Source organism: Lampetra planeri, chromosome 2 (genome assembly GCF_965212315.1).
Source record: "Lampetra planeri chromosome 2, kcLamPlan1.2.h2, whole genome shotgun sequence".
Classification (NCBI taxonomy): Eukaryota; Metazoa; Chordata; class Hyperoartia; order Petromyzontiformes; family Petromyzontidae; genus Lampetra; species Lampetra planeri.
The window spans coordinates 1,156,773-1,173,017 of NC_136108.1; the positions used below are offsets into that span (position 1 = coordinate 1,156,773).

Genomic DNA, 16,245 nt, shown 5'->3' on the forward strand with positions numbered 1-16,245 from the left:
GGAAAGAGATAGCGGCTTATTTTGTGCCAATGTAGCGGTCCATAGCCCATGTTTAAAAGATTTACTTGAAATGGAATAATACACACTTCACGACTATCTCTAACGAACCGTAGTATTATAGGCGTGTGTCACGTTAAATGTGATTTCATTTCAGCAGTCTCGCGTGGTGTCCATAAAGGGCATTGTGTCCATCTCACCCCAAATCACCATCAAACTGAACGACAATAGAGTGGCAGGAGTAAAGTTTTCGTATTTTTTAATGCACATAAACCTGTCCCTAGTTATGACTTTGATAATTCAAAACGTTTAAAAAAAAAACAAAATTGAATTAAGCAATGAAATAAAAAATAAAACAGAAGGCCGCACTCTATTCATAAAAGCGAAATGGTGAGAAGTTATAGGCGGGAATAAAACTAACGCGAGCGGGCGTTAGCGGGAGGGTGGCGGGGACCGGGGCCCGCTCCGCAATAAATCAATTTTCCATCTGAGGCCGTCGCTCAGCGGTGCGTGTCTTCGGCGAGGGCGTGCGTGTGGCCGGCGCGCCGGGGCTGTTCCCCACCCCCCCCCCCCCCCCGGGGTTCCTCCTCCTCCCCCCACACACCAACCCCCCACTTTCCTCCCCCCCCTAACTCCACCACCGCACAAACCCAGCCGAATGCCATTCGGGCTCGAAACACCGATTCGGCAGAGCCTTGGGGAAACCGTTCACCCGCAACTACCCTTTAAACAAAACAAAAATGTCAGTGTCTGGGCGGCACTCGTGTATGTTGGTGGGCCCTGAGTGGTGGTAATTCCACAGTCCGATGGTGTAGACCAGTCTTTTTTTTTATGATGATGCCAAATTGGCCCTAATTTTATCAGCTTGCTGCATTTGAACTCTTACGAGTGTGCGAGTCGAGCGCTCTCCCACTGACGCCGTGCGATCTTTGCCACATGGGTGGAACGTCTAATCGACGTGTTTGAGCGCTTGGCCGAAATGTGAAATATTTTAATTTTTCATATTTAATGTAAATAATACATTTCCTGATGAAAAGTGAATGCCCTTTGGCTAGCATTACACTTCCCCCCCCCCCACACCCCCACCGCCACCCACAAACATAAGCCAAAACAAACGCTGCAGGTATTTATAAAAGTTTCTGCGGAGTTATTAATCATTCCCGACCGCTCGACCGCATTAAACAATTGCCGGCATGGTGTTAACGTAAGGCTTCCCTGCGCTGCCCGCGCAAGGACAGCCGCAAGGTCATGTGTAATGATCTGTTACGCTTTTATGACCCAACCTCTGTAGGGGGCCACCCTGCACTTGCGGGCGAGAGAGATGGCGGGGGCGAGAGTGGGTGGATACCTAATCAGCCATTTAGTCGGATCATCTGCCAGTGCCAATCAATAGCAATGACCATCGCCGTGCCTTCCACCCTCCCCGGGCCACACGACCGGAAGACAGAGGGCGACGTGTATTGTCCGCTTGCCGTGTTGTTACAGGCGCGAATCCCAGCGAAACGATTCGTAGAATTAAGAGCAAGCGTAAACGAGACGTTCGCGATACGCTTGCGTGCGTCGGAGTGGTGGGACGGGCGCGCACACGTGCTCACCCTACCGTACAATTACTCAATTGGATCCTTGATTTAAATGAAAAAAAACCCTGCTGACAGCCCAGTGAGACTAATGTCTCTGACAACAGAGACCCGGTGGAATAATGACGTTCGTAACGTTTATACATTTAAAGCGATTACCATGCACGGAAAATTAACAAAATATTGTGTATATTTGAAAAAACACGACAAAAAACGCAAGAGCAAATCTAATTACAAAAATGGTTGAAACAAAAGTTAATTGAATTCAGGAAATGTAGGTTGAATGTTTAATTCCAGCGTTCAACAATGGTGACTTAAATAAAGATGAGATTAAACAATCATACGCTTGAAAATAAGAAAAACAATCCATGACTAACACGGCGTGGTGATGCTTTCATCTAGCAGTGGATTATCGGATTAATAATAATAATATAATAAATCATTAGCATACATTTTCATAAATATTGCTCTTGCCATTCCCTTTTGAAACCTAATCCCTCCTATGCCTGGAAGTGCTCGATTTAAGATGCGTGATAGCGACACAATGTTTGGTTTCAGAGAAACGACGAATCCCTATGCTTAAGCGTTCAACATACAAAAATATGTTGCAAACGATTCTACGTGTGCTGTGTTACAGTACGCGCACGCATACAGAGTACTTGGTTACATACTATTTCTGCATACAACATACGCAATGCATGTTCGCACACTGAGTATGCATTAACGCACACTTAGTATGCATGTACGCACAATAAGTATGCACGTGTAGGAATTTTAGGAATGGGGGGGTGGGGAAATGTACAAGCAAAACTAACGCCAATATTCGGTTTATTTGAAGGTAATTTGTTGCATATTTTTGTATTGGGGGCGTGTGGTGGCACAAAGAATTTACACAAGATACGTCTCAGGAACTTGCACAAGAGTAGGGCCGGCTGTGTGCGGTGGCACGGCCCTCCCTGTACCGTCAACTTTACTCGCATTGCAGCCGTCCGCTGCGTCGGCATTTTATAATTCAGTGTTCTGCGAGGATTCGAGTAAATGGATGCGAGGTGGAGAAATTCTATTTGCGAGTGAACCCGACGGTTCAGCCTGTGCGCGAGGCCTTAATCCACTGCGCTCACGCAATTGGCCATGGCATCGCCCAGTCGGTAACGAAACTTCGTTGCTTCCCGCTTTGTTACGAGCGTCGTTTATAAAAGCGGCCCTGGTGCCGTTTGCCGAAGGAATCGCGGCGATGGTGAAAGGGTGCCCGAGGCGAGTTGTCGTTTCCGATATTTTACCTTCCAATACAAACGTTGTGGCGAGGGATACGTCTCGTTTAGAAATGTCCATGAGTGCTCTTCAGCAGTTTAGTTTCAATGGGTTTTCTTTTTATTTCAGTTTGTCTTTTTTCATGCGACGTTCATTTTAATAAGTGTGCAGTGAAAATGTAGGGGTTTTTCAAAGTAGGGTTAGCGTTTTTTTACATCTCTCCTGTTTGATTAGTTTATGGTAATGTTTACAATGTTGGGCTGTTTTCTCCTGTTTCATATATCGCATATGTAATTGGATGCGTTTGCATGTGTATTTTATAGCAATCGGGAACCATAATTTGTGTGGTCTCTACCAGCACTTCCAGAAAGTGCCGGAAAAATTAAGTTATCAAAATTATTTCATGTTTAGATTATACATCCTTTAAAATCTCCAAATGAGAAAAGAATGTGAAACATTTTTACATATTTTTTTATACAAAATGTAATACAAATTTGGTTTTCAGATTTTAAAATCTCATTTCACATTTGCATGTATCATATATACATGAACTGCTTTGATATCTTTAGTTTAAACCAAGTGAGATCACGATGAAATGCATCTCTTTTGCCAACGACAGCTGGCGGAAATGCAGTCATAAGAACGGAGCTGTTATCACAAGGGTATCATTGTATTACATTCTGTACATGACTCACTCGTGAATCAAGAAAATCCATATAGTATTGTGCTTTGTACTTGCATCTATAAGCACAGAGGTGTGGTGGGCTGTACAGGTGTGGAACGAACGAGCGCAGCGCCGTACAGGTGTGCACCATGTTCGGCTCGGCCGCTCCATTGGTAATCGTGAGCGCTAAACTAACGCCTTTCTGTCACTGGCCACCTGCAGCCCTTCGTTCTGAACTAAAACTAAACTCTATTTTATCTTACTAGGCAAGGCTCGCTAAACGATATGGCTCTTTTTCAGAAGTGGCCACAAATGATAGTTCAACAGTGGCTTATCATGTGGAAATGTATAGCAGCCAAACACTCTAAATGCACGTTGATTCTAAATGTGGAGGGAAAAACCGGAGGACCCGGAGAAAAATCCACACGACCACTGGGAGAGAGACACGAAAACTCCAAATATACAGCAGGAGTCAGGGTCAGGATCAAACCCACGGCCTCCTGCACACCAGGCGAGGTAGTCAACATTTCCCCAATCTGCACTCCCGCTCCTTCGCCCTCATCGATTAATCCGGCCACTTTTAAAGTTTCTCACGGCGCGTGGACCGGCCCTGCCGGCGAGCAAGCCGGCGCTTTGCGCACGCGCCCCAGGACATTCTCGTGACACTTGGCCCCGCCACGCGCGTGAAGGGCACAAAAAAACAACGCTCAGAAGGGGAGATCGCATTTCCATCTCTCACCCCGCTGTTAAGGTGTCATGGTGGTGATGGTGAGGAATCGGGGATACGATAAGCTCTCTCCTCTGTCGTTGAGAAGCTATTCCGGGGGGGGGGGGGGGGGAGGTGTTTTTTCACCATTACAGACGGTGAAATGCTCGATAACAGCGATTTGTTTCGGCAAAGATTCCTGCAGCAACCTAAATAAGGGGCATGTTCTCATGGAATCTTTCCCCTGCCTTAGCTATCGGAAGGTCTGTACCCAAGCCACTCCAATCTCTTGATCGGCACTTCATCTATTTCGATCGACCCTCGCATCCCACCGTTTCGTCTGTCGTAAGGGACGGCCGTCGTCTGCGTGTTGGGCAGCACCGTAGGCGCGTGTGATAGCTAGTTGCAGTAGTAGTAAGGCGGGCGGCACACGGACCCCAGACGGCCACACAATGGAATTCCTGGCCTTAAGTGAAAACGGTTACAATGCACGGACGTGCGTATGTATTGCACACATTGTTTGGTGAGGCTTGCTGCTGCGTGGGCAGTGGTTCGCCCGATGAAGCTGGTTGTTGTAATCGCCAGCGAAACGTCACGGTAGCTCGAATTGTAAATGTTGTGGGTCCGCTCTCCAGCACACAGTTGTGCTGAAGTAGTAACTAATTGGCACGTTCTGTTCACGTGACAAACCTTGCTAATTGCCTGTGTCGGGTGGTGGCGGGGTTAACGGCACATTTATCTTTACCCGATCGAACCCAAAAAGCCTTTACTATGGATGAGAAAGCACGAATGATAATGATACAAATGTTGTTACTCCATGGACCTTCTTCAAGTGTGCTGTCTCTCTGTGTGCTGTGAAGTAGGGGCTATTGCCCGAAATGTCATGTATTCTTTTTTTTCTTTTAAGGCCACAGTGTTATTGACGAATGTGTTGAGTATTATACGTATACAATTACATATATACACATCTCTTCGAAAAATCTAGTAAATACCGTCATAACCAAATATGAACAGTGATTGCAAAACCATCATCGTTTTGAAAGCAACTGCGCTATATAACGAAATTGCGTTGGGAATTTTTTGCGAGTCCTTATATCACTTGAGTAATTGACCGACAGTTGCCAGAAGCAATGCGCTTTAATTGTGTTACGTGTCGTGCATAACATTACGGGGGAAAGACGGTCCTGAGCCATCTCCATTAACAGCCCCGCGGATAGCGCGTGCTTATCGCCGCTGCATTAAAACTCATATCGCTTTAGAGATCCTATCGGCAGCAGCTGCTCGGTCTTTGGCATGCGTGCGGCATTCTTCAGGATTTCCGAAGGAGCCAAGCGAAGGGGGTGCACTCGTTACGTCTACCCCCTGCGCGCACGGCAGAGCGTGCTCACCGTGCAGCCATCACGCAGCCATTTGGTCGGTGGTGGATTTACGGGAAGGGGTGGGGGGAGCTGGGCGCTGGTCGTGGGGATGTCGGGCGTCGAGTCAAAGAGCAGCTGCATTCAAGAGCTGCCCGTGATTGGCCATGTGACTGGCATTACCCGTTGGATAATTGTGAGACTGACGTCCAGAATTTCCACGTTTTACAAGAAACATCAGAGAGCTCTTGAATGCATGACAATGGCCAATACATATTTGTTTACATTTTTCCATCGGAGGTATTTGTTCTCTGGATTCTCACCAATGTGTTGTGCTTTCTCCAATGTACAGTATGCGTCATATGTACTGACAGTGTCACTCACAGAATGAAACTCTCTGCTACTCCAAATTATCTACCGGCAGCAGACGCTTGCCACAAAAAGAAACGTCACTCAATGCAGTATCATATTTCAGATATCTGTGTACTTGTGTGTCTATTATTATTATAACGATGACGTTTTATTTATACGATGTCATCACGGTTGGCTATGGCTGAATTAATTGCAATTATACATTTAAATAACACGTGATTGCCAATGATAAAGTAAAACATCCCTGGGTAGTAGACCTGGGCAAGTCGGTCAACAGGTTCTAACAAGAGTTTTGTTGATAGGAACATCCGCCGTGCAATTGGATTAAAAACAATTGGCAGAACATTCGTCATCACCATCAGCCATTGTCTATTACCGCTCACAATCCAGCACTGCTACCATCCATCTCATCGCTCCATCTCCGCGGCAGTCGTCCTCCTGGACACGTTCCCTCCTTCGGCTGCCATTCCATCACCAGTCTCGTCCACGGGCCATCGTCCCGTGTAGCAATGCGTGCAGCCCAAGTCCAATGCCGACTTTTCTTAACCACCAATGCGATGTCTCGGATTTGCATTTATTTCCTGATCTATGAGATTCCTTTTTCTTTCTTTTGGTGTAATTCCCGAGTACGCATCTCTCCATGCAGGCAGAACACTGTGCATTAAATTATGAACAGCTAATCAAGCAGGATAATATATTAAACGTCATGGTTCCGAGAACAATTATCTCAGTAATTGGAAAATTTCAGTGGCAGAGATTTGACAACGAATAGAAATCAGGGTAGATTCTGTTCAACAAATATTCACATTGTATTTCAGAAATGTAATTGAGAGTGGCTTAACAAAAACACAGCCAGGTGTGAGCAGCAGTACAAACTAGATGTGACGACTCGCCTTTCAAACACATTTTCCGATTATGATATTTTTCTCCATGCGCATCAACGTGCGCACGCACGCGTGTGGTCCGGAGAGCCTTGCTGATGTGCAGCACAGCACGGAGCTGCCTCCGGTCACTCAAACTCAGGCTCCGGCTTCATTATTACGTCAGCTGGTAAGGCTCATGGAGCTGAGCCGCTCTGTTACAAGGACGATCGCAGCCCAGTGACGGCAGTTACAGGACCGTCGCAGGGTGTGAATGTGCAAACAAATAAAGTTGCACTGGCCAGGAAACGAATTCAGGATTTAGCGGTTGTGTTGCTACAGCTCTCCCATGTGTCTTATATTCGTACCCCTCGATGTTTGATGTTTCGCTCAATTTGTTGGAGCCCTTCAATGCAGTGCTTAAAATAAGCTCCCTGCACGGGGAGCAAAACCTCAGAGCTCGTGTGGAACAACGGGCGGTACGAGCATGAAGCACGTCGGAGATAGATTGTAGATACACGGCTCGCCATTCAGCAGAGAGAGTCGTTGTCACGGATGAGTCAGTGGCCTGGTTGGATTTGTGGAGGGCACTTCAAGTCGGTCGTCTTCCTGCAAGAAGTTTCGGTTTAGATGTTGGGCGATCCCTGCAAGAGCGCGGATCCAACCCTCGCCCCCCCCCACACCTCCCGCTACCCTCCCCCCGCGGCTAACCGGCAGCAGGCGGCCCCCAACCCCTCAGTCCCATCGCTGAATAATTTGGAAGGATACGCATTTCTGCCTGTTGGCACTTGGGTGAGATGTTGCCAAGCGTTATCCCCGAAAGCCACTTTGGACTTGGTACACTGCCCTTGTGATGTTGTATGTTTCGGCACTCAGCATTCTGGGCATTCTCAGCGATTCCTTGCGTTTGCTCAATGAGCAAACGCCGCCATTCATTGTCAGCATGTAATTTGACCTTTCAGTGGAATCCTCAAGCTCGTGTACACGCGCAGACCTTTGCCAATGCACGGCTGGATGAAGGCCTTCCCGCTCCCCGCGGCTCTTGGGTGTTTTTTTTTTAGCATACGTCGCCACGCCGTTTAATGCACATTGGTGTAGGTGAGCAGCATAGAGGTGAGAACACAGAAGTACACTCCAACAATAGATTTTATGGCATTGTCCTCCGCTGCCCCACGGTCTATAACACCTGTTATGCATGGTGGCCGCCCATACAAGCTCTACAGAGACTCGACCCTAGTTTGCTTGAGAGATCTGACAGCATTGCATTCTGGGTGATTTAGTCAGAGGCCCTCACCGGGCTCATACGGCAGATTTAAAGGTATTTTACAAAATATTGTAAAGTATTGCAACTCAGAAGAAATGGAATTTCGTACAAATATAAATATTTTATATATATAGAATTGGCATTGATTTGAATACCGTGCTACAAACCCAGTGACTCATTTTAATTCCCAGCCATGGCTACCTCAACTGGTTATGGTCACCTTCACCAGCACACACTGACCGGCGCAGTGAAGTATGGTCAAACAACCGCCATGACCAACATCAATGGTGGGTGGTCAAGGGGCTGTATATTAGCGCAGGACAGACAATGCAAGGTGCCCTCTTTAAAAGAAAAGCCACCCATATGTGCGACTTCTTGTGTGAGCTGATGGGCTCGAGAGCACAAGCGAAACACGATGGTCTGCGAAAGGGCAGTGCTGTGGTACTTTTGCACGGCCCCAACAGGGCCACAGTCCGAGATTGTAAAACGTTCACCGACGACGACGCAACAGCAGCAGCCTCGGAGGACATTTCCTCTCCATGCAAAGAACTACAGTTTGACGCCTTTTGTGGACCAAAGTTGTAATCCATCGTCGAGGCGCATTGTGCCCAATAAATTATGAAACTGACAGACGTGACGTTTCAATCCTTCAGCCTGCGCGCACCTTCCGTACATTTTATGCCTGGCAGCGTTTGTTTAAGCAGCCAAACCGCGGACTGCTTTTGATTGTCCGAGTCTCATTAGTGGTGTAAGGCCTTGGGCTTTTTTTGTTTGTTCATTTATTTATATATATATATTTCACCTTCCTTTGACATGTAGCACAAACACTAATTTTTTGTTGTACGTTGTGGCGTCTGCAGATTTATTTTTTGCCTCCTGGACGTTGTATTTGCTTGTGCATCAAGGCTTGGTGGGGGAGCTCCATTCTCCCGACTGGCTCCTAATAAACTGGCAGCGTGTCCACACTGCATCAATCAGTTTTATGGCTCCCCAGGTCACATTATTACCGCTTGAAAAGCGTCATAAACCGGAGCACTTAAACACCTGTCATTGGCAATAAAACTTCATAGACCTTCCAACATTTTGTAATAATTTATGTTTTGGCCTCCCCATCTCCAAAATTCCCTTTTTTGGTAAGAGGGTTTTTTGTTCTCTTGTTATATTTTGGGAATCATGTAATTATTGCACTTAATCAATATAATATTCTTATCATTTCACGGTAAAGCAGAAACGTACATTGGTGTTTCAGAATGAAGATTGATGATCGTGATCAGCTCGCAGTGAAAGCCTGAAACAAAATGGGCAGTCTGCTGAGAGATGAAGTCGCCCATTTAGAAATTTGGTTCCGGCATAGAAGACTTTGCCTCACACAAAGTTTCCTTAAATGCACCCAATCCTATTAGAGCTTAGAAGCGAAGTGCGATTGAGTCTTTGGATGGGATGGTACCTTAGGAACACCAGATATTTACAGGCAGGTTTGACTGGTAGATTGCAGGTCAGCAATGTATCCTTGAACCTGTGTAGTGCGTTGAGTGAAGAGGCAATTGATGAGCTCGAATCTGCTACGATGTCATCTCCTGAATAAATGAAAAACATGATTTACCTAAACCGTAGGTTTTCGTAACCAATGCAACGATCTTTGTGTTGGTCTAACCCATAAACAAATACGTGTAACGTGCCGTTACCATTATTATTTATGTAAGCACATGGTTACATAGAAGCTGCACCAATTAAATTATCAACAGTACAAGGAGATGAAGCTTGTGTTTAAGAGGGGCTCGTAAACGCTGTGCTTCACGCGCATCGCTCCTCTCTCCTCTCTCCGCCTGCCACTCTCATGCTGACGCGATGGCAGTGCCAGTGGGCACGGCCTCCTCGGCCTTCTCCTCTCCGTGGAAGAGGAGGAGGAGCGGGCAGGATGCGGCATCTGCGATGACAGACCCTGCAAGTTGAAGGGCAGCCAGCCGATAATGAGCAGCGTGCAACGGGGGATGCGCATGCCTGAGTGCGTACGTGTGTGGCTAGTGGCGGGTGCGGTGTTTTGCGCAGTGCGCTTACAAACCCGGCAATCTGAGTTCGGTTCCAGGCAGTGGCTGATAACGGCCACGAGTGTTCACTCAACTAGTTCTGGGCCCCTCCCAAGTTGACCCAGCCTTAAACGGGTAGTGCAGGTTGTTTAAAGATCAGCAATGCGGAGACAATGGTGACCGGGCATGGTGCTGGCCACATCACCCCATCGCCACACGCTGCTGGTCTCGAAAGTCCCCGCTGACACCACCTGTCACACCGTCCATTGTAGGCAACATATGGGGTCTTTGCCGCGGTGTGTGGAGAGTAGTGGCGCAGTGCTTAGCACACTGAATCTAGGCAGCTGGTTCCGTCAAAGGGAAGCGGTATAACGTGAGCCTGTGCTGGGCACACCTCGCTCATCTTTGCTTGAGCATCCGTTGTGGTTTGTAAACAAAGCAGCCCAGGCATGCTGCTCGCCTCTCTCCTTCCTCAAGAGCTGTGTGGACCTTAATAGGTGCTCACTAAACGACGCTTGTCCGTTGGACTACATTGCGTAAACAAGGTATTATTATTGTCTTTTGTGAAGAGTGTTGCTGCAGAACAGCAGAGAAGTTGGCCTAATAACCTGGCCTAGACCCATTCCTTATGCTAAATCAGCGAGGCAGTGGGTGCGAATAACATCGACACATCTTTATGAACTTGGATATGGGGTCAACTTCAAATCTATGTGAGGCAATCATGGCTGGGGTTGCATGCTGCTGGCCAGGGGCATCTTATTGATCCTCCATCCCCCGTACCCGATTCCATGAATTGTCAAGCTTCAGGGTCACCATTCGATTAAATGATCGATTATTTTGACGTCTTGTTGCCTGTAGAAACTTCAGTGGCTGCAAGAGCGACATGAACGTGTTTTTATAAATAATACATTTTTACATGGACAATTTAATGCACTTATCATAAACATAACAATACATTTTGATTGATAAATCGATGCATAGTTACACGTCTAGTGCTGGCCATCCAATCCCCCGCGTGTGCTTCCCTGGCCTTCATCGCGGCTCGCTAGCAGCACTTGTCCCGATGGTACACAAGGCGTATGGGGGATATTCGTCCGTGTGTTTGGGAGAAGGAGTGAGAATGCACGAGAGTGGTGTGATGTCACAGCTATAGCGCTCCGATTCGTTTTCAGGTTGTGCCCATCATCATCATGTTGGACATGATGATGTCCGACGTTTCTCACATGCTGCTGGGAGCTTATCCAGGAACTCGAATTTCACTTAGCAGTGGCACCACCCGGCTGTTGGAAGCCTCCCCTCCTGAGCGGGAGATGTGGGAGAGGCCCACCGCTGACGTCTTGCGACCGACCGCCCGCCCGTGCGCGGCAGCGTTTGCCTGCAGAATTGTGCCAACTTTTGTCAAAGTGAAAAGTGGCCCCCGTGATGGAGGAGCGTTGCCAGGGGAGTGCGCGGAGGCCGGCTCGGGACGGCTTGTTTTGCTTTGCGAAACAAGCGCGCGGAGCCGAGAGGCGGAAAACTCCACGGATGCGCGCGTGATTGATAGTGGCGGGAGCCGGCACACCGGGACCGGGCCTTCACTCCTCCTCTGCTGTCTCGGTGCAGATTAATTGCCGCACGGTGTGGGATGAACCGGATTACATGGGAGGGATCAATGTTACCCAGTGGGTGATGAAGGGTCCTCTCGTCTGAAGCCTGATCGCGTTACCCGTCTGTATGAGGATGAATTGCGCGGTTTAAACCAGTTTGTCGGAAAATTGCTGCTGTTTTTGGCCTTAAAGGGAGTATTCCTATTATCCCATTATATCATCACATAGGAGTGACCCTGTGAAAGTCACAAAATTTCCTTGTGTACAACGAAAAAGATGTTGCCACCTTTTCCCGTAATTTATTCCCCAACGTAGGCTCATAAAAGCGCATTAGCTCGTGACTCCTACACCCGTGGTTGTGCGTCTTCAGTAGAGGAGGATATTAAAACTGGAGGCAAATGGTCTGTTAATGGTCAGCTCCGTGTAAAATATCGACACCAATTTGGGATGTGAATGGATTGTGCTGAGGATCGGGGATTGTGTCCGTTCTAATGAAGTCATATCGGATCCACGCTTGACATCTCTGCATCTCTTACATGACACTGAACACTCATTATTTATGAGAGAGGGAGAAGAGGCATTTATCTCACTCACCCTTGCAAAAAAGTAGCACACCCATACTGAATACAAAATGCGCCTATGCCGGGGACAAATGTTTTAAACAATTGAGGTTTTGTTTTGTTTTCGACTGCTGCACTGTCTCAGAATGCAGGGGGAGGTCGAGTGGCAACAGAGACACCGTCATGCTTGGCATACAGACTATAGTGGTCATCCTATGGATGGACTTGCCCTCGCCATAGGAACGTTGAATTTCCAACCACTTGCAAGAAATGAAACTGCTCATTTTCAGCAACAAATCACTTATATATTTTTTGCAAGACTAAATATATGCAAATTTCGTGATTATGAGTCAAGTGGATGAATCCAGACGTGAGCCACTCAAGGGCCCGCTGTGCCCCTGGGGTAAAAGCTCCTGGCCAAAGAGAGAGTCGCCCTGTGCATGTGGGGCTGCCTGAGTGACGAGCGGGCCGTGGTTCACCGGCCAGCCGGCAATTCATTTTGCAAAGTTGAATTTGTCAGTCGCTGATGCGGCGCTGCCATAGCGGTTGAACGTGTGCTGCACTACAAACGCAGCGGCCTGGGCTAGTCCCTGGCTGTGCACAGCGTCGGTGTCTCGTAGTGTCTTAAACTACACTTGTCGGGCCTCTCCAGGGTTGACTCAAGCTAAACGTCGAGTTAGGAGCATGCATTGATTATGGACATTAACAACTGGGAAGCCAATGGTGGCCGGGCATGCAGCTGGCCACAATTCTGCATTGTATGGGCCTTGATAGGTGCTCACTAATGGAACTTGCTGCTACGCTCGTTAAAGCTTAAGGGCGTATTTTTGTCCATATCATATAAATTAATCTGTATTTACATATCCATGTGTGGGAGACGTCCTGTGCTGGCTAGGCCATGCGATTCTATGACTTGTCACAATTGAATAGTCATTAAATTTCTCTTCCAATTTTTACCATCTGCCTTTTATTTTTCTCAGTGCATTCTGTCACATTGTGCAGTTTTGTTTGCTCCCATTAGCCTAATTGTCACATTAGCATATTGTTTGTAAATAATGTTTTCTCACACACTCGAATCTATGTATACATCACGAGCATGAACATCTATTATTCATAGAGTGGTCACCGGCACGCTCCGCACATAGACATTAGAACACCATTCCAATGTCCAGCACTTGGGGAGCTTGGCTAATGGATACTCTTTTTTTGCATATGCATTCATTTAATATCCATCGAGGCATGCGGGGCTGCCCTCTCGTGAGGAGGACGTGGATGGAGCCCCCACCCACGTGACTTCCCCACGCATGATAAAATGTCGGCATCATGGGCGTAAACATCAATTGTAATCGGTGCATTGATGAAACAAGCAGGATACATTTAGATGGATCGATCAAAGCGTCGTGACGTGCTTACCGCCAGCCCGTACGCGAGTCCCACTGAGGATCGCGAAAGATCGTCTCGTGTGGTGGCCCCGTCCGTCGGTGCTGCAGAGCGGCTGTGCAGCGGTGGGTTGAGGGTAGGAGACCGCACGCTCAACAAGTACTTTTGGCGGCCTCCCTTCTCCCGCTCATCTCGCGTTCCCTCAAATTGCTTGCAAATCAGGACCGATGCTGCAGAGAAAATAGCTTTTGCTTTCGAAGCCTGCATTGCAATCTGTTTCATGATTACGGGACACACGAGTGGTTTGTAATCGGTCGGTGGTTTCTGTTATTCTAACGCTCATTTGCAGTTCCCTCGCCCGTGACGCTTCGCCCGCCGTTTGGTGTAATTGTAATATCATGCGCTCTGCTTTTCGTTTTGTCCCTGCCTTGTTTGCACTGTGAGCCATTCTGTCAATGACTTCCACTGATCACAGCGGCTTTGTGCTGCCATTGTACTCTGCTGCCGTCCATTGTGTGCCTAATGGGTGTGAGTTCGTGATTGAATAGATTTCGGACCAGATTCACACTTAATAAAAAACACGAGCTTGGCAATATGCCCCATAGTTGACGATGCGGAGACATTCACAAACACGCATATTCAGACGCTCGACATGCATCACACTTATTATGCACGCTTTGTCCTTCTACGAATGTATTGTCAAGAGTGGTATGGTAAATGCAAAGCCGTATGAAGATTGGAAATTCACAAGTTCCGAAAAAGAAATCTTTCCCCTTTCCAAAAAGCATCTCTGAATTTTGAGTGTGCATAACCTGACCTGGAATATTGGCAGACACATTATAACTGATGCATTGCGGCAACCACCGCCTCACTGCCATCTGCGAGTCGCAAAGTGGTAGATAACTGGGCGAGTGCCAGAGGGTTGTGCAACAGTGCATGCTTGGATGAGGTGAAGAGAAAAAAAGAGTGTAGGGATCAGACTGAAGCTATCATCCGTCCATTGTGGTGATCAGACGGTTGTGAGACCATGCCATTGAACAAAGACGGTCACTGCGTCGCACCCTTTCAGATGCGCTTCTGCGGCAGTCCGGAACGCTCTTCCGACATTATTAGGAAGCCGCTGGGGCTTTGCACCTTTAAATCTGGATTGAAAACCGATTTATTTAGAGCTGCTTAGTTTGTTGTCCTTCCCCCTTACCTGCAATAAGCACAGTTGCCTACGTACGGTGCAAAAGAAGTACAACGTACGTGCGTACTTAGGAAGCGAGTAGTCTTGCTGGTTGTATAACTCGAGAACCGCACGCACCGCCCGTCTCGTCGTGTTCCCTCGGCAGGCCGGAATGGCGCTGGGCGTGGTGGAGGGCGGCGCGCTGTGCCGCGGGGTCGGCTCGGTGCCCACGCTGGGCCGCCGGCGCCACCGCCTCGTCACCAGCAGCTGCAGCAGCAGCAGCGAGATCTCACTGTCCAGCACGTGCAGCGAGCTGTCGACGCACTCCTGCCCCTGGCCCGCCGAGCAGCGAGAGTCCACCGCAGGGCAGGTGGGTCGCCTTCTAGAGCCCGGGGCCGCTCAGATTGACCGATTTTTCAGAAAGGCTCTGGCTGCGGCAGCCATCAAGTCACCAAGCGGCCCCTCTCCTCCGCCGCACACCCCACCCCCGTTTACCGCACACGGTGCGAGCGTCACTGGTTCACCTCCACCGTTGTTTTACAGAAAGTGGAGATGAGGGACGGGCGGCACGCGGACAAGGAGCAGGGGAAGGAGTCGGCGGGGAGCGAGAAGGATCGACCGTCCAGGATGGAGGAGCAGAGGCGGAGTGGCAGCGTGGAGCTGGGGGCCCTGCCCAGCTCCCACGAGGAGGCACTCAAGCGGCAGCAGAGGAAGGAGATGAGCATCCTGCAGGCAAGGATGGAATCTTTACTTATTCTGGAGGATTCCGATGAGCTATGAAGCTTTTTTTCACGGATGTCCAGTAAACGGCAACAACAACAACAAAAACAACTCACCACATTCGTCATACAATCACAAACTGAAGAATATATGCAGTCGTCTGATGTTTCAGGGAATGTCCCTTTTTCAGAGCCAGAAGAAAGAGGTTACAGAGATGTGTTGACTGTAATTGGAGATCATATTTTACCGTGCGAGGCTCGCGTAAAACTGGGATTCTCCTGCTGACTTTCATCAGCTGACTATATATCTTCTCTGCGGGCATGATGAATGTGGCGAGACATTTATTTATTTCTGCTTCCGTGCGACTGCCAGCAGACTCCCCTGAGGACTGTTGTGTAATTGTGCAGTCGAGGGAGACGTGGGCCCACGCAGATGGTCTCTGGGCGCGCTCGGCCTGCCGAGCCGCTCTGTCAAAATTGGACGATGCCCTCAGAGTTGTCCTTCAGAGTGAAATGTTACAACGATAATTTCCAATTAATGTATGAGTGCACTGTGATACATTCTAAATTGGCTGATCATTTTTAATGGTCTTGGCTGATAATGCAACCTAAATATATTGGCCGCGGTTTTAATTAGCTCGATCATTCGTTAGGTAGAAAGGTCAGTGGATGAGCGGAGAGTTGGCGACGCCTCCCAGCAATTGTTCCTCTGCGTTGGTCGGCACCACTGAGAATCAGCTGCACCTCCACAAAGCCAAA

General features: G+C 48.2%; 1 protein-coding gene across 1 annotated transcript in view; it reads left to right on the forward strand.

The window, feature by feature from the left end:
- Window positions 1-16,245, forward strand: part of NCKAP5 (NCK associated protein 5) — a 259,865-nt gene that overhangs the window by 206,933 nt on the left and 36,687 nt on the right. The window contains exons 11-12 of the mRNA XM_078603791.1: window positions 14,934-15,137; window positions 15,311-15,499. Of these exons, the coding sequence (XP_078459917.1) occupies window positions 14,934-15,137; window positions 15,311-15,499 (393 nt within the window). The remainder of the gene's footprint in view (window positions 1-14,933; window positions 15,138-15,310; window positions 15,500-16,245) is intronic.